Below are 25,189 nucleotides of genomic sequence, written 5' to 3'. Positions count from 1 at the left end.
GAAATGATCTGGAAAATTGCTAGTTTAACATCCAATTTTGAACGTTAAACAAACAATTTTGTTAAAATTTTGTCGTAACAAAACAAAAGTCGGGTGTAGGATCCATTTTTAGGATTTTCATAAGTCTTTATTATTCATGAACAATATCATAATACATCAAAGATAGCGGCATTATCCATTATATTTCAAAATTGGTGTCGACCTCACCGCTGAACTTTTTAAGCTCTTGTCGAGCGAGTTTTAACGCAATTTGAATGATAACGTTAGAAAAGTGAATGCAAATATAATCCTTCTTAAGAATACCCACATAGGGCGATGTTTGCCATACTTCAGCCCATTTTAGCCTCCCATTGTTTGATTATTTGATTTATTTCCATTGTTGATGGCCTCCCACCTCCCATCAAAAGTCTTGCCTTCATTTTAAATTTTCCTTCCACATTTCTCAAAAAAATTCGCCTTCTTTCTTGAAGAATTTAGTGTTTTCAAACCATAGGCTAAACTCGTTAAAAAGACGCCTCATCTTCAGTTTTTTCCTACCTAAAAATGTCCTTAATAACATATTACAGAGTGGGTGTGGGAAGTAGGTTATTACCGCACACATTGCATACAAGATTCAATAAAAACTTATAAGAAAATGGATCGTGGTGCTTCAAAAAGGTTATAAAAAAGAGTTGTGAGAATAGTGTTCAAAAATAATTATAAACGTCTATTTGCTTTAACTCGAACCTTGGGACACGCGTTATATTGAGTGAGTTTAGCCATTACCAATGGTGTTGTGACAGAAACATTTAATAAAAACTCTATTGAAACTTGAAACCGTGTTACAAACGTGCTTGCTATTCGATCCTCATAAATATAAAGAAAACATGAATTTATTGAACGTTCCTCTCACAATCCCAAAGGTAATGTCAATTGGAAAAACTCCACCTAAATCACCTTCATAAATAAAGACTATATCTGTTACGTAATTTCGGCTGAGGCTCAGTTGAAAAAAACCAGCGAAATACGTACGTTGAATCGGATTCCCTACGGCTCGTATCAAAAAACTCACCTTATCAGCCAATATACGTACTTTTTTTTTCTAATTAAGTGACTTGAATTTCAATGATAAATATTCTATAAGTCACGTCTAAGTTTATAGCAAGTTCCTTCTAAAAAAGTACAAAAGTGGTTGGGTGTAGTCAAGAAAACGCACAAATTGTGTGTATTTTTCTGTACAAATATCTATACGGAGTCCCAATCGGTAACATGGTTTTATTGAAAACCTGAAGACATGATACAAAGATGGGTTGTCGCAATTTACATTGGAAAACTAGCGGGGCGCCTTTCACTTTGAATATCTGAATATGTTTTCAGTCCTTCCTGTGGAAAACCGCTTATTTTCTAAAAGCGATTGTCATATTTGTTCAGTGCGTTCTCCTATTGCCTAGGACTTGGATATAGGAGAGCTTCATATTATATAAATCAACGAAAGAGTTTGCTCTGGACTAGCTGGGGAATGAAGTTTCAAACGAAACGCTAGTTTGAGTTGAATTAGATAAGGGAGTGGGTAGACCCAAACTAATATGTGATTCATTCATTAGACAATTCCGAAATCGAGATGGTTATATGCACAGCTTTAGCTATACAACGTACTAATTTAGATCAATATATGGATCCAGTTTGCATTTTCCCATTCGCAATAATCGTGCTCTTTTTTGATATACGGATATGGTATATGCTAAGATGCCATTGAACTTTTGTGTTCTTCTTCATAGGTCATGGAATTCTGCTATATTGCAACATAATTTAAAAGATATTGCAACATTTTTTCGTCCATCAGGGCGTAAAGTACAATTTTGCGCCTGCACAAGATTTATGAAAAAAAACGTCAAATATGTTTTAATTTTTTGGCCTCGATGCCCGCAAACGGAGCACATATGCAGGATCAACGAAAATGACACTTACAATTTAGAGCAAATAGTGTATCACTGCAAGAGCATAGAATGAAAACTATCATCCCCGACGGAGAAGTATGTGACACGACCGAAGTAAATGGTGTAATTGTCCTAAGGGATAATGATCATTATATGGGAGTACAGTATTTTAGCTGGCCAATGGTTAAACACCCGTGCTTTCCACAAATTAAATAAAAGTCGACGTTAATCAATGTCGTTAAAATACAAGAAGCTATTCTTGTTTACAGTTTGACGCGAAATCCCAGTGCTTAAACAGAAAAAATCTATCGAGCATGAATGACAAATTTCTCATCCCCGTTCTAAGTTGCGTTGAAGCTTAATTTTTGTTTACAGTTTTTACGAGTTATGAGATATTTGGCTCAAATTTGGAATTTAATGGTGATTAGAAGGGGGTGTAACCCTAAGAAATGACACCGTTGAGGTTTTCGCAATCGATTGCCATATTTAACGGTGTATGTAGGTTCTAGAAGATTAGTTGGATTCCAAATTTGAGCTAGATATCTCAGAAACTCTAGGGGTATATACAATAAAGAAAAAAACGAAAACATCTAAACAATTTGATATCTCGTATCTCGGTGCGATAAAAAAAATTACAAGTATATGTGCGGAAAAAGTTTTACTACACGGATGTCAATCATAATTTACATTGATGTATGTCACTTTGTCAACGTGCTACACATTTTTACCGCTCGTGTATAGCAAAAATGCAATGAGTAACGTGCTTCTTTTAGGTTTTAGGTTTTAGGTCGCAAACGCGTGTAATTTTATCATAGCAATTTTACTGCACACTTTCAACAAAAAAAAAAACAGTTTAGATCACACACCATGGACGTGTCTATGGCGGACTCAGAGACTCAGAAGTTGACTCTTCAAACCACCATATCGTAGTTTACCTATACTATTTCAGTCGCATTCGCTGTAAATTACTAAGGCAGAGTGGTATAAAAATATTTTAAAAATTCATTAGTCCCAGTTCAGTGAGCATGTATGTACAAATATTCGTATTATTCAAAAAGGTTTTTACATATTTACGTGTTTCGGAAACGTTAAATATTTATGCCTTCGTAAATGGGCAAAATAAAATCAAAATTGTATAAATATGAATGTATGTATATATCCCTTGTTTATAATAATTCGAAAAATTTTATACAAATAATGGAAAGAGACTGTTTAAAAAATGCCTCATTTGCGGCACATGCATCCGTATGCTCATATATTATTTTGTTTATTTTACTGTAGAGTGCATAGAGCAATATTTCGCTTATAGAACCCCCAGAGGTAATTTAAACAGAATATTAGTGAAATGCTATTTTTAATCCCCTATTCAATACACCTGCTGATCGCGAAAAATATCTTCTCGTATTGTTGTTATTTATAAAAAGGTAGATGCATCACCTTTTAGCACGTGTTGAAGGAGTCATAAAATAGTTCGAAACGTGTACGAGTTCATAACATGCTTCCTGGAATCTAAAGAGTTTACTGATGACTTAGGAGATTGAGTTCCAGAATGTCTAACGAAACTTGCTCCAAATTGCCAAATTAACACACAGCACTGATCTTGCTTGCTAAGACTTCCATTGTGTGCGTTAAGGAAGCAACAGCTGATGTCGTTCCGGACGCTGCTGTCATGCAAATGGGTTAGGAGTGTTATTTATTCCGGTAACCGGGAAACGGGTGCTTGGTAGTCGATATGACAGGATTATTTATTTAATCCCTTTTTTAAAAGACTATTAAATTGTCATTTAGATACAAATTTGAAAATGTTTACTAAAGCTTAATTTGTACACGCGGCTTAGGGTAAAAACATAGTGAGGCATCGCATCTCGCCGGGCACCTCGACGTTTACCTCGCCGTCCGGCGACGGTAATCGAAACAATAGAATCACATGAGTGTAAACAAATTGAAATTGTTTACAAAGCGTCGCACCTCGCCCCCCACACGCCCCCCGCCAGTATATGAGGAACGAAATGCCTATTTTGTTTTTCGGCACCGACGTACTTGAAACTTGCTTTGTGATTGGTTCTCTCAACCTCCCGTTCCCCCCATACGGCAGCAATGCACTTTGCATTTGATCAGCAGTACCTCGCATGTAAAGCATAATAATTAATAATAGCCACCATATCACGGTATTTGGCGAGTAACTATCACTATCTGAATCAGACAATATTTTTACTATCTCTCTGTTTGTAAAAAACCATAGTTGATCTAAATGTCGAAGAAATTAGTCATTACGGTAAATCGCACAAAAATGGGTCAGAGATAAACATGCGTTGTGATTACAGTGGTTCAAAACGTTAAAAATGTACATCCATATATCATCGCTGCTACTATCATTGCTGACTTGGATAATGAGGGCCTTTATTATCGTATTAATAAAATTATCCATGCTCCACATTGTTTCCTCTTCTTTTAACACAATTTTTATTATATTTTGTCATGATAAAGGCGTAACTTGGCCCTGTGATGTTACGGATGGCTACATATGTAACTCACGTTCAGAAATAATCAGAAACTATCAGGTGAATGCAAACATAGATTTTACTTGGGAAACCGATAGATATCTAAATAAATTCTTGACTAATTGTAAGTGCTAATAAAATAACCAGCATTTGTTACTACCCTTTATTTAAAAAAACTACATATGAAACGCACATTGAAATTTACGATTCATAGGATATATTAACATTTTCAATATATTGGGTCACTGGACGATTTTAGCAGGTATCTAGACATGTTTTGCTGATTTTTTTGTGTGGCCTATGACGATGACTAATTTCTTCAATATTTATATGAACAAATGACAAATAAACTACAATGAACGGCGATGCGAACTTTTTCGCTAAGTTGATCAGCGGCAATATTCAAATCCTGGATGGAATGAAGATGAATGGTCAGGTGAATGTTGAGGTTGCCCGGCGAGGTGCGGTGCCTCACTATATTTTTACCATTAAGTACATGTGATTTAAGTTTGAAGTGTATTAGTTTTTATGGGATTTTTACTTTCAGTTTAACAGATATTGCATATCAGTATTTCATGTTTCTAGAACGTCAATTTGATGATCATTAAATTGTACAACTTCGTCTCCATTTAACCAAATTAGTATCCCTCATCATGGTTCTGTACATAACGTTCTCTACACATTTTTTTCTACTAACAACTTCAAATATAAGGCCATATTAAATTGTGAGAGATGACTGCTCCTTGCACTTTAGAGTTTAGGCGCTATAGAATTTCATCGTCTATTATTTCCAGCATTTGCTATCTCAAAATGTATCATACGGGCCGAGACCAAATGATGCCTCAAACCCTATATTTTGGAAGGAGAAGCGGTGCGGGTCCTTTTAAGAAAATTGCTTATATATTTCACTTAAGAATGTCTGTTCTATCTTATGTACCTGCATAAAGAACAGCGACACGTCTATTTCCCCGATAAAATCTCGTTTAAAACGTTTTAGAACTTTGCAGCCGGAAGTCCAGGGCACCATATTATGCACTACAAAGGCGTTTCCAGAGTGTGATTTGCTACTTCTGGGGCTTCTCCTTGAGATGGAAGCAAATTAAAAACTATTACGTCGAAGTAATGCAAAGGAAACATGCATAAAATACTCGAGAAGCCACAGGTGTTTCAACTGATGCCTATTTCCTATTTCCAAGCACGCTATCTTTTTCATGATCCCATCAATGAAACCATGGCGGCAGATTATATAAGGAAAAGCATGATATACAGACTCCCAATTATTTTTTTATACCCAATCCCCGCAGCAAAAGTTTTCCTCCATTTGAAGTTACCGAAGTTTTAAAACTAAACCTTCAATTTAAAGGCAAGTTAACTGAGCATCGTTTGTTCGTTCAGTTAAGGCGTTGCAACGTTGTGAAAATATCCTAGTTTACTTGTCTCTTAAATAAGGCCATAATTATTGCTTAAGAGAGGCATAACAAACCCGCGCAAGGCGTGACTAAAACACTAAACTTTCATGAATATTTAATGGACCGCCCTAAACTAGAGCTCTATACTTTAAATAATGGACGAAAACAGGGACCTTAACCACATTTGCCAGGAAATTGGGGGTGACTATCCAAGTTTTTGTCTGAAACTTGATGAGGCAATTTTTTGTAAACACTGTTATGAAGGCCGTTTACCAGTTTGAGATTTTTCTAAATCTAAGGAAAACCGGTAGCGCAGATATGCAATTTTCCTAGTATTAACAAAAAATTGCACAATTTGGCGACATGCAGTGGGTCGTCGTATCCCAAATCCAATCCTTTAATACTAAAGTCAAAATTTGAGCCTGCAAACATGTTGCATATATGACTGCTTATGGAGAGGTTCCGGTACATGCTGAAGAACATTTCCGGAAATTCATGGATAAAAACATTCGAAACGATTCGATTCGATTCTGGAAGTATTTTGTTAATGTCACAGCCGACGAAAATATTACAAGATGAAGCGTCATGAGTTAGTTAAGTATTAGACGTAAAATGGGTGACTAAAATGTTTCGACAAAAAAATGGACCACCCTGTATAAGTTACGCTCTAAATATTGCTGTTGTGAAGAGAGGAATGATTGGGGAATGTAATTCTTATTTTCTATTTATTTGGTTTTGTGGCTATGTAATTTTCTATTTTTCCGAAGCAGATTAGGTCGGTCAAAGGGCAAAAGTTTAAACCTGTAATTTTATGGTAAGGAACCTTAAACTTCCAAACGATAGTCGATCAAACTTGCCGTCCGAATTTCTAGGACTTCGAAGTGCATTACTACTATTCGGTGGGAAACTTCACTACGAAACCTAATAACTGATAGCTAGAGGAGGATATTCCAGAATAATTTCCAACACAATTCAATTCGCATTCGATTTCGACGATAAAAAGTAGTCGAAAACAAAATTTTGACCGGTTGACACAGTGATAAGTTAAGTAAAATTGTGATGGAATATACTGGCTTAAAAACATGAGTTCCAATCATACACATCTATTATTTAGTTGTTAGAAACTGCATGAGAAGTGTAATAGATGCCGCAGAATGGAAAGAGTTTTCTCCTGATATAAAAAGTAGGAGATATCTAATGGCGCGGTAGAAAAAGTATCAATTGAATATCTTGAAATGGAGAAATTTATATCGACTTGACGATTCAGATGCATGAGACCGAATTCATCATAAGAACCGAATATTATTAAACCACCACCCGGTATAAAATATAATATATTATAATTCAAATAAACGGTTTGAGAGATTACGCGCGCGTACCATATACATTTGTTACTTACAGAATATTCATGCGGCTTTCTCTCATCTTATTTTAGTTATGCTTCATGGGAACGCTTGTCGTCATTTTGCTTTTTATTGTGTTGTACTTGTTCGTTTATAAGGTGAAGGGAGGCGGGGAGAAGCTTTTATCGCTAACAGGCCTAAATTTCTCTTTCATTGTGTTCAACATCATTTATGGTTCTGCATGCACAACCTCTCATGCTCATACCTAACAACTCAGTCCAAACTAGTTTGGCTCTTAATAAAATAGGAAGCTTCTTATCAGAGAAAAAATCAGACGAAATCAGTCTTCCACACACTCTCAGTAAGCCGTTTTTATCAATAAAATACTTCAAGCTCGACTATCTCCCCTTTCTAATACACTTTCCATTTTGCAAATTCTCCAGCTCCGGAAAGCACACCATATATGCTATTCGTGCCATTGCTAAGTGCGAATGTTCCAATTTCAATGTTTTAAATTCCCCAGACGTATGCTGCTTCAATCGATCACTTCTTACAATCCTCAAATAATACGCAAAAATTCTTTAAATTTTCATAAAATCGGAAAACCAATTGAATAAAGGAAATGGAGGTTAACTCCCTCCTCAGGCATTCTCTCTTTTTCTTCTCTCCGGCAACTCGCCCCAATTCAAAATTTGCCCCTCATGCTCTACCAAATTCTCCAATGAATCCGACAGCAGCTTACACCAAAACCTGTTTAATGCAATTTTATACGGATTAGCGCCTTAACTGACTAAGCCTGCAGGGATCTCTTCGGATTTTGTGTAATAATCTTCACAATTTGTCAATTCCTTTATCTGTGACACACATTTCGATACAAATTGATTACATTGATTTGCAGGTGCTTTTATCCAATTTAATACCGCACTAAAATCACATCACAAGAATACTTAATCAAAATGCAGATCTTTTGAACTGAGAACGTTCGCTATAAGTCTAGACAGCAAAAGGGCGGTAGACAAATCCAATTTTGGCATTGTCAAATTGTCATTGTCCTTATCAAACTTAACTTCTGACAGAAAGCAAATGAATCTCAATATATTCAGATTGATCAATAGTTTTTGCACATAGAGGTTTCATCAGTTCAAATAGAAATATAAGGATTGTGTAAGAGGGAAAAGAATCGCGTGAGGTTTAATATGCCTTCGGCAAAGACCAGCGAAATGGGTTGCGAGGCTAGTGCCTAATATGGGCGGAATTAGTAAAATGTTACTAAATCTCTTACCGTTTCAGAATTTTTACTAAGTTATAGTTCTAGTGATGGAATAATCCTTTTTTTTAATTTACTTATATTGCTGCTTTTTTGCTCTGTGTTATGAATTAATTAGGGATGTAAAATACCGAGTAGTCATTGTTACTATTGTTCTTTATATTTTTGTGATTAACTTGTACTTGTAATAATTATTCTAAATGATTTATCTTAATTGAATAAGATCTGATTAATATTTAGCTATGGAATTGTTTGGTTCAAGTAAATGGTTTATTTTTCAGTTCTGATTGTAATAAAAACGTAGAAGCCGATAACGAAGATTGCTGATGGTGCGATTCCTGCGACTTAAGGTTCGTGAAACATTCGGCTTACAATTAGACTTCTGCGTGACTAAGGACGAGCATCGTTTATTGTGTGTAACATCTGATATTTTTTGATATCTCCATCGCCGCGAAGGTAGCGAAATCAATATTGATCTAAACATCGAAGTGGGGACGTCGAACGGACTGACTCAGCCCACTTCGGTGTTGGTCTTCGTCAGAGGTATATTAAACCTTATGCGATCTTTCTCCCACTTGCACAATTCCTATGTTTCCACTTGAATTGGTAATACTTGTATACAAGCCCCAAATGCATACTGGGATGCATCTGCGAAATCATTAATTTTTACATGTACGTTTTGAATTTTCATAATAAACAAATCGGGTGATCAACCATTCACTTCCCTGATTAATCTCACTCTTAAACTACCATTTCATCATTAACCCGGCTGGTACCGATTCATTTTAGGTAATATTTAATGGCCACATGTAAGGCAATTTGATGAATAATTTCAAAACATTTTTAGAATTTTAGTTCCTTCTTGCTCTCTTAAGTTAACTTTTATTTAAGAAAATTAGAGAATTTGCCATATAAACATGTAGACTTAGCTCAAAGGCGATATCGATTGCCTGCCAGTGCTGGGTTGGCTTCCTTCGAGGACCACCGACCGACTAAATTTCCCACACTCCCAAATATTTAATCCTATCGCTGCTTTTAATTTTTTGTTTTTAACGTCGATGCTAATTTCTCTGTTTGTGCGCCGCCCCATCAGCACTACTAGCTGGTCTTGGATATGGCCACGCTAAAGTCTACATATCCTAGGGTCGAAGGACCTACACCGCCGCTCTTTGATATCTTGATTCTAAAAAAGGTTTCGTTGCCGCCTTGACATTTATACTTGCTATAGTAGAGTTACACCTTTAGTTTGTAGCTGTAGCACCTGATCGTAGTAGGGGATCGATAGCATTGAGCCCAATATGGATCTCTGAGCTACGTCCCATATCATTTGTTATTCAGGTCTATGATTTTCCTGTCGAACCGGTGCTACTTAATCATGTTAATCATGTATTAATATATTTCCCAACATTTAACTTGTGATCCTGATCTTTCACCTCACCTACAAGACGCATTTCCCCGAAACACCATTCATCATTAGAACAAAATTTGTGCTGTTCCGAACAGCAGAACTTCACACTTCTGTTTGTTTGCAAATACAAATTATTTCCTCCCTGGATGAAGAGCCTGAAATGAGATCATCCATGTAAAAATCCTTATGGATGATCCTCGATATTTCCGGCCGGTTCTCTTTACGTTCCTAATCCAACTAAGTCAAGCACCTCACTCCTACAAATGGTCTAGAAGACAAACCAAACTCAAGGATTCGGATTACATACTCGCTTCTAATTCCGTGTATTACACTTCCAAAGAATTCTTTGAAAAGACGATCATTTTTATTCACCCAATATGGAATTCAATGTTGCCGAAATCTTAGGGGCATATGAGGAAAATTCTCATCGTGAGAGGCATCATAGACGCAATCGTGATGTCGGGGACATCAGAAGTGTTAAAAACTGATATTTTTCTGTCAGCTGATTAATATTCCCCAGCCAATTGTCATTCGTTGGGTATCGTCATAAATCTTTCCATTTGTATTCGATATAAAAAATATAACTGATACATTTAGCTTTGTTTAAAACAAATGATCATTGTCATGCCAGATTCCCGTATTTTTTTGGCGTTTTGTTAATATGACTAATGGCGACTTTAAACGCAGATTTAGGTGGTATTTTCTTTTCGACAAGTTTCCGCTATAGTCGTTTCCGGCAATGTATTTATCAATGTCGAGGAAAGTTTAAATTATTTAAAACGGCATGCAATCATTCAACGGTAGAAGTAGTTTTGATTGAATCCGTAAAAGCGATTTTAAATAAAATTTGTAGAACACCTGTTTTTATGGAAAAATTTATAGACGTCTGAGAGAGTGAGAAAGGAGCCGTACTGTCGTGTTTCCGTGAGGAAAATTTGTCGAAAACGTACAGTTTTACCGTACGAAGTGCAAAGTTTCGTACCATTAGTTCTAATAGATCTATTAAAAGTTGTTTGAGATTATATTCTTCCTATTGTCAGAGTGAAACGTGATTTCTAGGAAAGAATAAGCTTCTCCTCCAAGTTAGGTGTTTTTGTTTAGAGGCTCTGCGTTTAAAACTTTAGCCATTCGACCTGCTAGTTTTATTTTTATGTTGTTTTATTTCAAGACCGATGCAAAGTAAGGAATTATATAATAGCAAGGAAATGTTTTTATTCAGATGATGTTTTACATTTATATTATTATACGCACGAAAAACTCCAACCCCAATATCAATTCTAATTTTTCTCGGATAATACAGTGATTGATTAATTATCGACATTGGGCGAAATGAAACTTTCGCTTTGAAATTTCTTAAGCAAAAAGAATTTTTGCGCAAACAAATTTCAGTTTAGCGGAAGAGATTTATGAGAGGGTTCTAACTTGGTAATTTGTTAAAGATTGCGTAAAATTAAATACTTCTTTATGAAATTTTCACAACCAATTATGAGCTCCAATTTTAAGACGAGTTGGTCATATTTATTGTCTTAAGCGTCAGAGATCCTTTCAACTGACTTAGCAATAACATAAGTATTACTGATTGTTCTCACAGAAAAATAAATCTTTTCCATTAATAGCCATATCATTCAACTAAAATATATCACGCAATGGGGTGATGCCCACCATAAAATACTAATCAAATACCACTTTGTGAAGGACATACGAATTTTCGGCAAAATAGCTAAAAATTCTCGTACACCTTATATAGAATCTCCTTTAAGCGTTAATTAAACTTTTATTGTAAGCCTCTGCTATGTCCCAGCACATGTTATTATTTGTTGCTGATTTTCTTCAGCTTGTTTACGATTCGCAGGATCCTCGTATCAAAATTTCTTAACAATGTAATTTATTAAGTTTGTAGAAAGTCTTTCAATATTGTCTTGAAAGTAAAGTTTATTATTTAATTTACTTTATAAAATACAGAAACAAATTTACTCATGTTCAGCTTCGACATCCTCGTCGAGAATTGTTTTAAAGGAAAACGGCTCGAACCCGTACCCCTGCCCTTCAAAGAATTTGGTCATAAATTCGACCCAATGCAAACGTAAAGTATGCAAGAAGGCAGACAGGCCCTCCATTAGCACCAAGATGCCTACGGTGATAGTTGACCAGGCCAAAAATATTATGTAGATAAAGATTCCTCCTATATATTGCTGGTTTAATAACAGTGCCTTTCTAAATACCATATTCCAAAGCACTTCTGACAATTCTAAAAAAGAAAAGTACAATTAGAAAAATTGTTTGTACGGGATGTTTCAGAGACAATGGCGCAAACGACTAGTGACTGCTCGAGGGTAAAAGAAATAGAGCGATTCAGCTAAACATATTTTATAAAAAAGTTGTTTGTTTTCTTTCTGCAATGTGCTTTAATCTAAAATCGCGATTTCAAGGCAGCTGATAGGTGGCGAACCTAATGTCTCATACCGAGGTTTGAAAAATCGATCTTTGTTTTTCTCACGAAGGAAATCTTCGAAAGACATCCACGCCTGATGTTCTGTCGGTCGGGTAATGTGGGATTCGCCAACGCGCCCACCCACTAAAAACATCATAATCAAAAATGGAAGAACCCCCTTCTCTCTTCTCCGGAGCTAACCCTGAAAGATTTTTATATTGTCAGTGTCGAAGTAGATTTTTTTTTTGCTGGTCTCTGCTGTTTCGGACTTGGCTTTTTATGGCCGTCTCCAATGTGTATATTTTTGCTCGAGGGTCGGGGTTCTTTTTGTGGCGATGTAGAAAAGTTGCGCGCATCTTTTACCTGCGATCACCCATCCAGCATTTGCTAACAATGCTCCACATCGCTTTATTTCAGTGATCGGACCGAAAACGGTAGATCAACGTTGTACGCGACTTGTAGGAAAAATTTATTTAACTGTTCTTGTTCATCAATAACAATAACTTGAATAATTTAATTATACTAATTTCGCTACTTTGATTTTTTTTTATATCAAAAACTTATACAGTTTGTAGTTTGGATCTTTGCGTGTGTGTCGAATCAAGAAGTACTTACGTGTCTAGGGTGTGTAAGAGGAACGTAACATTCAAATAACAAAGACAAATATAATATGCATCTCCGTTACAGACTAGACTGACGGGTCAAAATTGATAATGGGAGTGCGTACGGGTTGAATAAAGATGGTAGTATGAACGTATGTCTTTAAGTTGGTTATTTGTTACATACAATTTTAGCACGTTCAAAAGCGTGACAATGTATGTTAATGATTTCACTGTGTTTCGTATAATTATAAACATTTTTTGATGATTTTGATTTTATTTTTCAGGCATTTAGCTCATAAATTAATAATAACAGTGTTGAAGTTGTGTTATTATAAATGTAAAAATATATACATTTCATGACATCAGTTTATTTTAATCTAAAAACATAAAGTTTTTGAGATACCACCCGTCATATTTTATGTCGACTTTGAATCGATTTGATGCATACCATTCGTATAAATGATGTACGTGCAAAAATCAAAACTACAAACTATACATACGTCATAAAAATTCGTCTCCAGTAGTTTTTGAAGCAGCTCTAATTGAGTGATTTTGTGTACTTTCTACGTTTTGTTAGTATTAGTTTCTTGAAATACCTCGCCCGCTAGAAAAAAGGTGAAAATAGTTAAATTTTTGCACAGTTCTTTCACCCAATCGCTATATTCTTTTTACTCATTTATACCAATGTTTCTGGGACGCCCCATATAATGTACAAAATGGGAACTCACGTGCGTGGGCTAATGATAGGGCCCATAATCGCAGGTAGGAAGCAGTATGAGACACAGTGCTCAAAGTGAACTCAATAGTGTGAATTGCTGCATGCACCATGAGTTCACTCATAGGCTCCTCCTCTTCCTCCTTTTCCTCCTGGGTGTCCAACACAGAAGTCTCAGGGATGACTTCCAGCTGAACGTGGTTTCCTGCATTACTATTCTATAAAATAAACCGTATCATTCAATCCAGTTTACAATTTATTAAGCTTTCGTTGGCTAACTTGATGAACAGCCATATTCTTCTTTTTCCTCTTGGCTATTTCGTATAAGGGAACACCAAGCAGCATCCATGGAATGCAGAGCAAAGCTAAAATAACAAAAATATGTTGCAAGATCTCTTGACCATCGAACATGTAAGGATGACAGGAAGAGTCGATTTCCGATTTTTTGAACAGCATCATTCCAATGAAAAAGATTAGTACGCTGGGTGCACAAAAAGAACCATGTGGCGAATCTAAGGAACAGATATTTTAATAGGCATAATATTTCATTTATAACGAAGCAATATCGCAATGTTATTCTCACCAATGTTATCATCATTCATAGCAGTGTAGTTTATCCATTTCATGATCATCATTGTGAGCAGGTAGACGAAGAGAAAACCGAAAAAAAGAAGCTTAGGAAGGAAGTCTAGGACAATATATGCAGGTTTCCTGAAATGTCTAGGAAAAAGGAACAGAATAATAAATTTCTTGCGTGGCAAAGTGAACAAGAGATGTTACTTACAAAAAATTAATTATGCTAAGAGATACTCCAAAAATCATATGAATAATGCCAAAGACAATCGACAGTTTCATCTTGAAGGAATTCAAAAATATTATCTTGTTTTCTGCGCTCTGAAAGAGAGTTTCTGCTAAGTTCAAAGATACAAAATTTTACAGTGCTTCCATTTCAAGTGTAGCCACCTCCATTATTTTTAGGAAAAAAATTAGGTGGAACTGCACTTCTTGCATCGAAGCGATTTCCTAGGAAAGCGGTGCTGCAGTGGACTGACCGCAACATAACTTTGCCCGTGCATTTTGCGTTAAAGCCATTTTTTAAGAAGCGGTAGTCAAGACCGTCTCGCACGTAATAAAGCGTTAATTCGTTGACGGTCATCACAGCAGAACGAGATTATTTATGGGGTATGATAGTCAGACCTAAATCCAAAATAGTAGCCTTTAAGATGCCGCCCATCATCTCGACCTCTCTTGCGAGGGGAATGGCGTTTAAGCGGGATAGGGGTGGCTTGAGAGAAGCATGTTATTGAATACTACGTATATTGGATCTTATACTGACTATAATGCCTCACTTGCTGCAGTATTTGATTTTTTTTAATCTGTGCTGATAAGTTGCGAAGAGTATAGCCGAGAGAAGTTGAGAAGAGCCGAGAACCTCCAGTTTACAATTTTTATTTTATAAATCAACTACTTCGCTTTTAAATTGATGATTATTTATTAAGCCAGATATCGTCTAGACGGTTAACGACTATGCTTACACACAACGCATACGGCTCTGCTATTTCCATTACGATTTTGCCTAGTTTACGTCTACGTATACGTTTTACACACAATTTACCTTAAGTGTCCATTAATCATTATTGGTCCCGATAACCCTTATATCTATACAATGTGATCCCCGGATTCCACCACAACGACCATAGCAAGTTTGAATTATAATTTCATTAGACTAACAATGATATTTATAAGATGCATACCTGCCAGACAGGGTCTATCCCAGCAAAGTACGGATCGCCTTGGTAACTACTTAATGGTTTCAATGTGTACTTGAGAGCGTCTTCGTTTGTTTCATTGGAATTAAAATCAAAGTGCAGTACCAGGTCTGTTAAATTATCTATTTTCCATTTCGATCCAAAGAGGTTTAGTGATTTTGAAAATACGTCATTGTATATGAAACCAGTATAAATCGAAAAGATTCCCATAAGCAAAATGATGTATCTATAAAAATTTTAATGCAAATTTAAGGTAATAGCTAACTTCTAATTAATACCGTCCACCGAAAAATATGGAGAATATCTCATTTTTGTCCTTCTGTTCCATTATTTTTTTCTCTGATAAAACCATCCAAAGCCCAAAGCAGAGCATAATAACTCCGTGTCCAAGATCTCCGAACATAATGGCGAATAAAAAGGGAAAGGTTATAATTGTGTATAATGCTAAAAGAGATGGATATTTTTTTAGAGAATTTGAATCATTTGTAATTGCCAACTTGGATTCAGTTCCCTGTACGAGGAAAATGCGTAAGCCTCAATAAGATTCTGGAACCCTTGCGTAAACTTGTTAGTCCTGTTGAAAGTGGGTGGAGTTTGTGTAGTGGTCAAAATATTGAAAAAGGATGGTACAGAGCTTCCACAAGCAACCTAGCAGAACAGGTTATAAGAACTGTGTATCTAGATATAATAGTCCATGTTTCCTACTGAGCCATCCATTAAAGCGGTGTTAATGTAGTACAGGTCACTAGTTGGAATCCAGCCTTCCGCGATCAAACATTTTCTGCTGACATCATGATTAAAAAGGTTCATGGTGCTATAAATAGCTTTTATTTTGCGTACCATGATGCTCCAGTTTTGAATTTCTTTGACCACCGAAACTGAAAATCAATATCAAGTCTGCTAGTAATTTTACTTAATAGTGGCTCTTTTTACGTAATTGTTTCGTCTTATGTTCAACACTTCGGTCTAAGAGATCTTTAATATCCCCGATATCTTTGGTTAGCCGTTTAATGCGTTCCTCACGAACTGACCATTCTACGGGAACGTTAACTACAGCAACGTGGAATCCAACACATATTTTATGGATCTTATTTGCTAGATTTTCTCCTTGGAAAAATGCTATGAAGGAGGTTTTCCGACTTTCTGTCCGCTGTTAAATTTTGATACAGATATTGCCCAGCGATTGTTTTTTAATTTCACTTACGGATGTAGGATCCTCGATTGGTTCCTCAATGTCAGCATTTCGAATGAAGATATTACCTTTGCCAATCCTCCATAGCATTCGTTCAAACGCAAAGAACTTTTCCTTGTTGATTACTCCAGCGATGTACCCTAGAAAAATAGAATTAAATGGTGATTTAGTTTTGATTGTTTAGTTAGTACGTAGTACCATTTAGTAGTAGAAGCAAAATGGACGCTCTGCGTAAAGTTCATCCAAGTTTCGGGGTAAGTAACATGACAAAGAGAGATTACGGATTTATGAAAATAATAATAATTATATTGAGCATTAAGTTTCTCGAACCAATAGAAGGAACTTGGAGATTTGCAAGAAAACGCATATATTCGGTGTACTTAACTGTTCCAATACGGTTCCGGTCTTTTTTATGATATTTTGGTTATATGTATCTGGATAATTTGTTTTAAAGAATGGAGCAATAATTATAAATTTACCAACAAATACAGATAAATTTAAATATAGAAGACTAAAACAGAAATTATTTATGTCGGCCGACATGTTCACCATAATTTTCTCCATTGGATTGTTATTTATGGGAAACTATGAAAGACCTAATTTATAAAGACCTCTTAAGAGACTAGAAGATCTCTCAGTAACCTGAACTGACCTTCCAAAGGCAATTTGAATCTGGTAGACAATACGACCCACTGAAATTTAATGTTTTTTATGTAAGGTTAATGATATGTAGATCATATTAAAACTAGAAAATCCATGGATTAGCAATTACCTGAAATCCTTAATTGAAGTAGATTAAATTATATTCCTCATGACTAGGCCTGAAATTGCCCTTGCAAAGCGACTTAAGAGATCTTTTGTGCTCCAATATCCATTACAGTTCACCTAGCAGATTTAACTTTGTAAGGAAGTCAATTATGTCGCTAAGTGAGGTTTTGTGAAAGTCTGACCGGAAAAGTCGGATTTGTACAGGGTGTTTAAGGTAATCGGAACGTTGGATTTATTTCTATTATCATGGGATTTTTATAAAAAGTAAAAGATATAAAGAAATATCTTATTTTTTCAAAACATGAATTTTCAAAAATATAGTAGAAAAACTGATATTGAAATACATTGCTAACAGTTGCTGAGACAAACAAAACGTAGAATTCGTAGTAAGTTGTGAAGTAGTCCACAAAACGTTCATTAAAAGTAGTTAAAGCTTTTCAGATCACACCTAGTTTTGACGAAACCTTAGCTTATACTGTGTCTAAAATTCCCCAAAATTTCACATTAAGCCTAGAATTGAGAAATTTAAATTGCTTTCTGACGTCATGCTTTTAAGCTGAGAATTTGTTTTAAGTGGCATATCATGCATGAAGTCAAGAATTTTCGTAACATTTAGGTCTAGGGCTAGAAATGTACTTTAAAGTAAGTTGTAGTGGAACAATATCGCGAATTTTGAAAATCACATTTTTTTTATCTTTTGAAGAGTTCAGTAATTCTTGGCTTCATATTACGATTTTTAGGAACGCAGGAACTAAACGCAGAAAATAAAAATGTTCTCGTAGTCCTGATTAAGAGGAAGTAAGACGACTTGTTCCACTTCGACAGCTCCGTTAGACATTTTTTGATATTCAATTCTGAATTTTCAAATTTAAATGAAACATATTCTCTGATATTTCGAAGTATTTAGAACTTTTTGAGTGGAGAATTTCTGTCCACAATGACAAATCAGGAACTCAATAATTTTCGTAACATTCTAAAACGTGATTATCCCCTGGTGTGTCACCTCAACAGCAACTTTAAGGACATCATTAGAATTTGTTAATTAACTGAAATGTATTTTCCAATGCTCAGATTATTTACTTTCAAAGCTATTCGACTCTTTTGAGTCCAAAATTCGTGAAGCAAGAAGGAGAATTTTTAAAGCAAAAAAATGGTGAAAATCAAAGAGTGAAGCTCGACCAAAATATTGAAACATACCGTTCTGAAATCATTAAAGCTTTTATGCAGAAATAATAAGTAATAAGTTGCTTTTAGAAAGAAGCATAAAGCGATACTTAAGAGAATTGAAATAACCTAGCTGTGAGGAATTCCTTATGTGATCTGATGTATAGTCAGAATTAACGGCTTCATCCTGTTGATTGAAAAATGTCTGTGCCTTTTCTAAGACATATTTTTGTTGGATCCCTTGATAATATTCTTGTCTTAAAATCATTTCACTTTCAGACATTTCTCGTATTTCTCTTTCGGTTTTGTCCAAATGTACCTAAAACAATTTTAAATAGTAAATTTTCCCTGTAATGGTGTCAAATATAGACGTCTTTGAGTTCATTAACCACAATAACATAAAACCTTAAATTACCTCCAAATTAGCAATATCTGAAAGATTTGGTGCTTTCGGGATAGAAGTAATGTCGGGAATTGGGATATCTTCTTTTTTAATCTCAGCCTCTATATACTTGAGTTGCCTCTCCAACTCGTTAGCTGTCTTAACTTGCATGGAATATTCCCGTTGGAATAAGTTAACATCCTCATTAAGCTGAAAAGCTCGAATTTTGGAACATTTATTGTACAAATTGTGGTTTTAATGGGTAGTATGCAAACCCTTAAAAATTACAGGTTGGCTAAATCTTCCCTAAGATATGTTATATAGGATGTCCCAGTTTTTGGTAGCAGAACTTTTATCACGTACCCTATTTGCGGCCAAAAACAATATTAGTTTGCCATAGAAATACATAGGGTTGAAGTTTAATATCTGATTTAAGTTCTCCATTATAGCTCACAAAGCCTTTAAGATACACGATAAAAATACTAGATGTTAGAGAAACTTTAGAAGTTGATAGTTTTTCAAAGTTTATGTTCTCAAATTTTTTGTGATGTGCCACAGAGCATTTAAATTTTCATATGAGCATGGATCAGCAAGTGCTTCATCACCCAGATAAAGCGTGTTGATATTTGAAACTGGCTCCCAACATTTTCTCTACAGCTTTTAAACTTAATCAGATATTTGCTTGAAATTTAGGGACCTCGGCCTTTTAAGAGACTTTCTGGATGCAGAACCTGCCTTTAAAAATTTACATTGTTGTATATCCGGTATCACACCAACAGCACCAACCTCACAATTTCTTCGATTAGTGACCCCCATTGATGTTGTACTATATCAACGTTTCAGATATTTTTGATTTATTGTTTGCACTCGACTACCCTATATGTACCACCTACACTTACGTCTTTAAATTGAACACAACCCATTTCACCCAACTCGGCAACTATATGGTATGCAGCTTCTGGTTGAATAAAAATTTGAATTAAATTCATCTCTTCGCTCCGAAGTAACGCCCCCATCTTGAAAATAACGCCTTTGATCTGAAACCAGTTTTTACCATTTAAGGAATTTTTCAAATATATACATATGTATATTTGTATGTATTGGTCCTATAGTGCTAAACTTATCGGTCTCAATTAAAGTTAAAGTAAGTGGTTAATTTCTTTCTCTATAAATTGGTTTAGAGTAATTCTCTTGTAATACTTTCTGGATCACTCTGTGGAAATGAGGCTACGATTTCAAGATATTTTTTGCTCTCTAAGAATAATGTGTTAGACAAAAAATACCGTTAAACCTATACGAATATGGTTCGTTCCAACTCGCAAGGAAATGGTTACGCAACGATTTGAAAACGCTTCTGGGCAAGCGCATTACATATTTTGAGCACGAACCCGTAATGTAAGTTGTCCAAAAGGATTCTCAAATGATTTTGGAATGAATCTCTACCGGGCTGAAACAGCCCTATTATGCAACAGAAATTCATCTTCGGCGTGAGAGTTAACAATAAAGAAAGCCAGTTTAGAAAAGAATCTTTGATATAGTTGACAGTACATCTATGAAAACAATTAAGTTCAATTCTATCTAGACGCTGCCATAATGGACCAAATAACCAGAAACATATTTATTACTGATGCATGCTCTTTTCTCGAAAATGATAAGAGATGCAGGGTGATCACTAGAAAGAAACCCAAATAAGCGTTGGAACATCTGAGAAATGTGCTGGAGCAATTTTTCTGTTATCTGGTGTTATTCACATACATATTTACCGTTCACCGTCTGCTGTGAGTTTTTTTATGATCACTCGTTGCATATAGGAAATAAGTAAATTCGTGTCATTTTCGGTGAAACCAAAAATAGAAATCAGGCATTCATTGCTGCAATTTTTGAGTACCAAGTTGCTGCTTTTAAAATTTGAATATCATATTTTTTCTTTAAACTGGAATAATCGCCCGGATCTGCCGTTTTTGAAATTTTAACACCCTATGTCAGCCATGAAATAATTGCTAACCCTTATTGACATGAATGACCTATTTTACAATAACGCCAGGAATTATCTTGTAATGTGCCGACACATTATAACACGCAGTAGAGCTGAACTTATTTTTGACGACATTGCTTGATCGTATATTGGACTTTCTAGAAATGCTTTGTAAGTTTTCTCCAGTTACGAGATTTTTTATTTTAGATTTTAGATTTTGTGAATAATTACAAATTGATTATATCTCCAATAATTTATGAAACCATTTACCGCAAGGCACTTTCACAAAGGAAAATCATATGACTATAGTATGTGCAATATCAATAACAATACACTTAACTTATACGTTTGTAGTCAAATACCTTTGGTTTCGAGTGGCGCAAGATTTTCCTGATTTGAATACAATATCATTGCGTAAATCAATGTAGCAATAGTTGTCATCGATATTTTGACCCAACATTCTGTGTTTTCTTTGATATTTGAGTGGACATAGGTAACATTGTAACTTATGCTAAAAGTCTTATTAAATTACACATAGCTTCAACCATTCACTATGCTTCTGGTGGTAAACACCAAATGGACTTTTCAAAAGTTTCTTACTATTTTAGTTTAGGTTAGTTGAGGCTAGTTTATATAGACTATTAACTCATTGGCTGGTAATGTTGTAAATCTTAGAAATCACGAATATTATAAGAAAACTCTCTTTAAAATTTACCTGTTGAAACAATTACTCCCCTTATACCACTTAACACATCGAGTATACGACCTCAAATGGAACTAGGATATATTTTTCTCGATAAGATCACGTATATTATCTACCACTTGTAATTGAGTATTGCACAGCTGATAAAATGATACAGGATTTACATACAAAATCATTATATAGACATAGCACACATTAAAGAATGCCAAATGGTGGAATAACAGACATTACTGTTCCCCTTATTCTTTCAGCTGATGTAAGCGGAATTTGGTTTTATAGAGTCATCACCCTTAGAAGACTTCTCAGAATCGTGAAAGCTAGAAAAATAGTTTGACTGTCATTAGTGGTCTCTAAATTACTCTATCACATCACAGATTCCCATGGTCGAGCTGATGTCGTTAAATTTGAGCTTTTTCCAAGTTTTTTTTATATTAATGCTTTTTTAATGGAGAGAGACCAAGTGGTAAATTTATCCCTCAAAAAAGACTGTCATCCAGATCCGGTCTGCACATACATAGTATTGCAGTAAAGCATTGCACAATAAGGGAAAATGGTTTTAGCTAATAAAACAATGTCGAATAACACAGGAAATTGAAGAACCTGAACCACACGCTCACAATGGTTCCCTGAATCACTTACCGATTCAAGAATTAGTAGTATTACGTCAGTATATAGTTTAATACCAGTACATTCAATTTAAAGCTAAAATTCGGCCTTGACTTCTTTATTGTCCTGCTTCTGCCTGCGATCCAAGTATGAGTAGTCTTTGGAGTTGGGGAGACCACTGATGACGCAAGCTTTGAGAGCTGATCGGTTACAATTCATAACGGCTGCGTTCACCCAGTTGCTAGTCTCAATGTCCAAATATTCCACGCAGTTGATCGTAGTTGATCCGTTGAATCCTCCTACTACATAGATGTGGTCGTTCAGTACCGCAGATCCAAAGTTGCTCCTCGCAGTAATCATTTCAGAGATTTTAGTCCAGCTTGAAGAGTCAGGTTCGTATTTTTCACTTGAACGAAGGCGGGTGTAGCCGCTGAAGCCTCCAATTGCGTATAAAGCATGGTGGTAAGCAATCAAACTGACCCCTGATCTTGCGCTCATCATGGAAGGGATGTAGGACCATTGGTTGGTAACTGGGTCGAACATTTCAGCGCTGTTCATCACTTCCTGCCCGTCAAAACCTCCAACTATATAGATTTTATCATTCAGAACGGCAGCGCCTGCATCCGAGCGGTGTTTTTGCATTGAAGGCATTAATTCCCATTGATTTCGTACAGGATCGAATCTTTCAACGCTGTTCATGCGTATCGACCCATTGTATCCACCCATAGAGTAGATTTTGTCTTGGCAAATCACCACGCTAACGTAGCACCTTTTGTAATACATACAAGCGCAGTCGCTCCAGGTGTGCGTAGCAGGAGCGAAGCATCTCACAGTATTGAAGTATTCATTACCAGCATATCCTCCTATGAGATAAATTTTTCCTTCGTAGCTGCACATCCCATGGTAGGCCCTAGCACCCACGTCACAGTCCTCGGACATCATCCAACGATCAGCCCGATTATCGTATGTTTCAACGAAATTGTTAGACCTGCCCGCATTCCATCCTCCAATGGCGAATAAAACCTCATAAGGAATTCTGGAACGCGTCAAATGAGGGTTGACAGGATTTTCTTCTATGCTGGAAAGCACATCGGTGATATATAGTGTGCACTTGGCGTCTACCTCGATTAAAGGCCATCGGGTTATCTTGAGAATTTTGTCTTGGCTCAAAGTCCCCATGCGAACGCACCTTATCAAATCCAACAGATGTTTTTTGCGGTCTTGCGAGTTGTGTTTCACCCACCTTTTGATGGCATCAAAGACGATTTCTTCGGATTTCACATTCAAATAGTCATCGGAGAGGATTTGCTTGAGATGCTCGACGGAGAGGTAACAGAACTGCTCGTTCTTTTTGAGGACGCTTGAAAAGTTGTGCAAGATATAATTTTTACAATTTGATACTAGATTAGTGCAAAAGAATTGGCCGGTGAATTGGAGAATTTCCAGACAATTTCTAGGAGACAAATCCTTGATCAGGAACTCGCAGCATTTGTTCATCATATCCAGTATTTCATATTTATCTGCGTACTTTAGTATTTCGAACACGTTGTTGCGGTCTATAGTGCAACTGCCAGTATAAGCGAAATCCAGAACAACCTGGAACGCCCCACTAGAGATGTCGACGTAAGCCTCGTGGATTTCTGGTTGTCCTCTATTAATAGAGTTCGTAAACAGAGCCCTAAAGTATGGACTAATAGTTGATAGAATGATGCGATGTATGTTGAACTGAATTCCATCATCGCATCTCACAATTCCATCGCAGAGCTGATTGCTGATTCTCAACTCCTCCCAGATTGTGGAGCACTCTACAGTAACAAACAAGAAGTTGCTGCATTTTTTAAAGCTTTTGCGTCTGCGTGGCTTAACGGATTGGTTGCTTGGTATGCAAAATTGGGAGGTTTTCCGCTTCGAATCGAATTTGCGAAGCTTGATCGTCAGACCCATAAATGAAATGAGGTAAAACTGAGTATATGTTGATTTTAGGGAAGTCAGCTTAATGTTACTATTGACAGGAATGTCTGTCTGACAAAGCTGGATTGCGAGCGTTAAGTCTGATTTCCACAAAAATGGAAACTCTTGGTTGTGTATTGTCATATTTTCGAAAAATTATGCGATAATTCTTAAATTGAATACAGTGTGTCCAACATAAGGATGTCCAGCATGGGGATTTCGTAAACAAAAATATGTCCTGACTTGATTAAATGGGAAAAGAGTTCAATATTCAAGGGACGAGTTATAATGCAAACAAAAGTATCAAATTATTTTTAGTTTTTCGGTTAGTTTCGGTCCTCGAAAAAACAATTTCGAATTTCTTTTATTATTTATTTTTTATATTTTTATTATTATTTTTTATTTTTCCATTCTATCTACCTTTTCTTATAAACATCTATCTAAAATTTGTCTTTTGGGCTCTCTTTTTGTCCGAATAACCCTCAAACTTCTATAAATAAACTTGTCTTCTTTGTTATTCTCATTGGAAACTATTCTACGCTATCAAAAAATGAACGTCATGTTTCGTTAACTTTAAACTCTTAAAGCCTTCTGACATAGATTGTTCTTCTTTACCATGTTGAAACAGTCTACCTCTGGTAATGTTAAAGTTTAGACCAATTAGGAGAGTAATAAAGAGGGCGAGGTCCTTTGAATTTCCTGGATTTATCGTATGCACAAAGACAATTCCGCAAAATCTATCTCTACCTTTAGTTTCCTGATAAATTCGTAAGCGAAATATTCATTTCACTGGACGCTAATATTCTGTATGTGTGTGGATTTTATATAAGTTACGGTCGTATAAATGCGCAATTATTTAGCAAGCACTGGAGGAGAATCGCAGAGGTCGATAATGGGGGCTACATAAAGAAAGCAGACTATCCAACTGCGATTTTAAGGCTCTGAATACCAGTGCAGATTTTCCAGATTGTATCCAGAAAAGATATTGGTTAGCTGCCAGTTTAAAAACAGATTTCGTGAAGGGAAACTTCTTAGAGATTATTTTTCGTTAGGTGATTTCGACTAAATGAAAGTTGAGCCAAGAAACT

General features: G+C 35.8%; 1 protein-coding gene and 1 pseudogene across 1 annotated transcript; both read right to left on the bottom strand.

Moving 5' to 3' along the window:
- Positions 1-11,756: 11,756 nt before the first annotated feature.
- Positions 11,757-21,608, bottom strand: LOC136408260 (V-type proton ATPase 116 kDa subunit a 1-like). Its single transcript, XM_066389136.1, has 15 exons — positions 21,558-21,608; positions 19,767-19,904; positions 18,901-19,077; positions 18,615-18,804; positions 16,566-16,693; positions 16,295-16,511; positions 16,067-16,239; positions 15,859-16,009; positions 15,640-15,805; positions 15,347-15,587; positions 14,377-14,486; positions 14,176-14,312; positions 13,872-14,104; positions 13,606-13,810; positions 11,757-12,092 (listed from the first exon to the last, which is right to left on the bottom strand). Exons 2-15 carry the CDS (start codon positions 19,881-19,883, stop codon positions 11,815-11,817), a joined length of 2,523 nt encoding a protein of 840 aa, XP_066245233.1. The 5' UTR covers positions 19,884-19,904; positions 21,558-21,608; the 3' UTR covers positions 11,757-11,814.
- Positions 21,609-22,247: 639 nt separating this feature from the next.
- On the bottom strand, positions 22,248-24,245 carry LOC136408235 (kelch-like protein 10 pseudogene; annotated as a pseudogene).
- Between the last annotated feature and the right edge of the window lie 944 nt (positions 24,246-25,189).

The sequence above is a fragment of the Euwallacea similis genome, chromosome 4 (assembly GCF_039881205.1).
Source record: "Euwallacea similis isolate ESF13 chromosome 4, ESF131.1, whole genome shotgun sequence".
In the NCBI taxonomy this organism is placed as follows: Eukaryota; Metazoa; Arthropoda; class Insecta; order Coleoptera; family Curculionidae; genus Euwallacea; species Euwallacea similis.
This window is presented reverse-complemented; position numbering and strand designations above follow the sequence as displayed.

What these genes read in the sequence shown, in the direction of transcription:
- LOC136408260 (XM_066389136.1), bottom strand. Translation starts at nt 19,883, where the DNA reads ATGGGGGCGTTACTTCGGAGCGAAGAGATGAATTTAATTCAAATTTTT. An exon ending in ACATAAGACGAAACAATTAC is followed by an intron (nt 16,240 to 16,294) that starts GTAAAAAGAGCC and finishes ATTGATTTTCAG; the next exon opens with TTTCGGTGGTCAAAGAAATT. An exon ending in CCGCTTTAATGGATGGCTCA is followed by an intron (nt 16,010 to 16,066) that starts GTAGGAAACATG and finishes CTGTTCTGCTAG; the next exon opens with GTTGCTTGTGGAAGCTCTGT.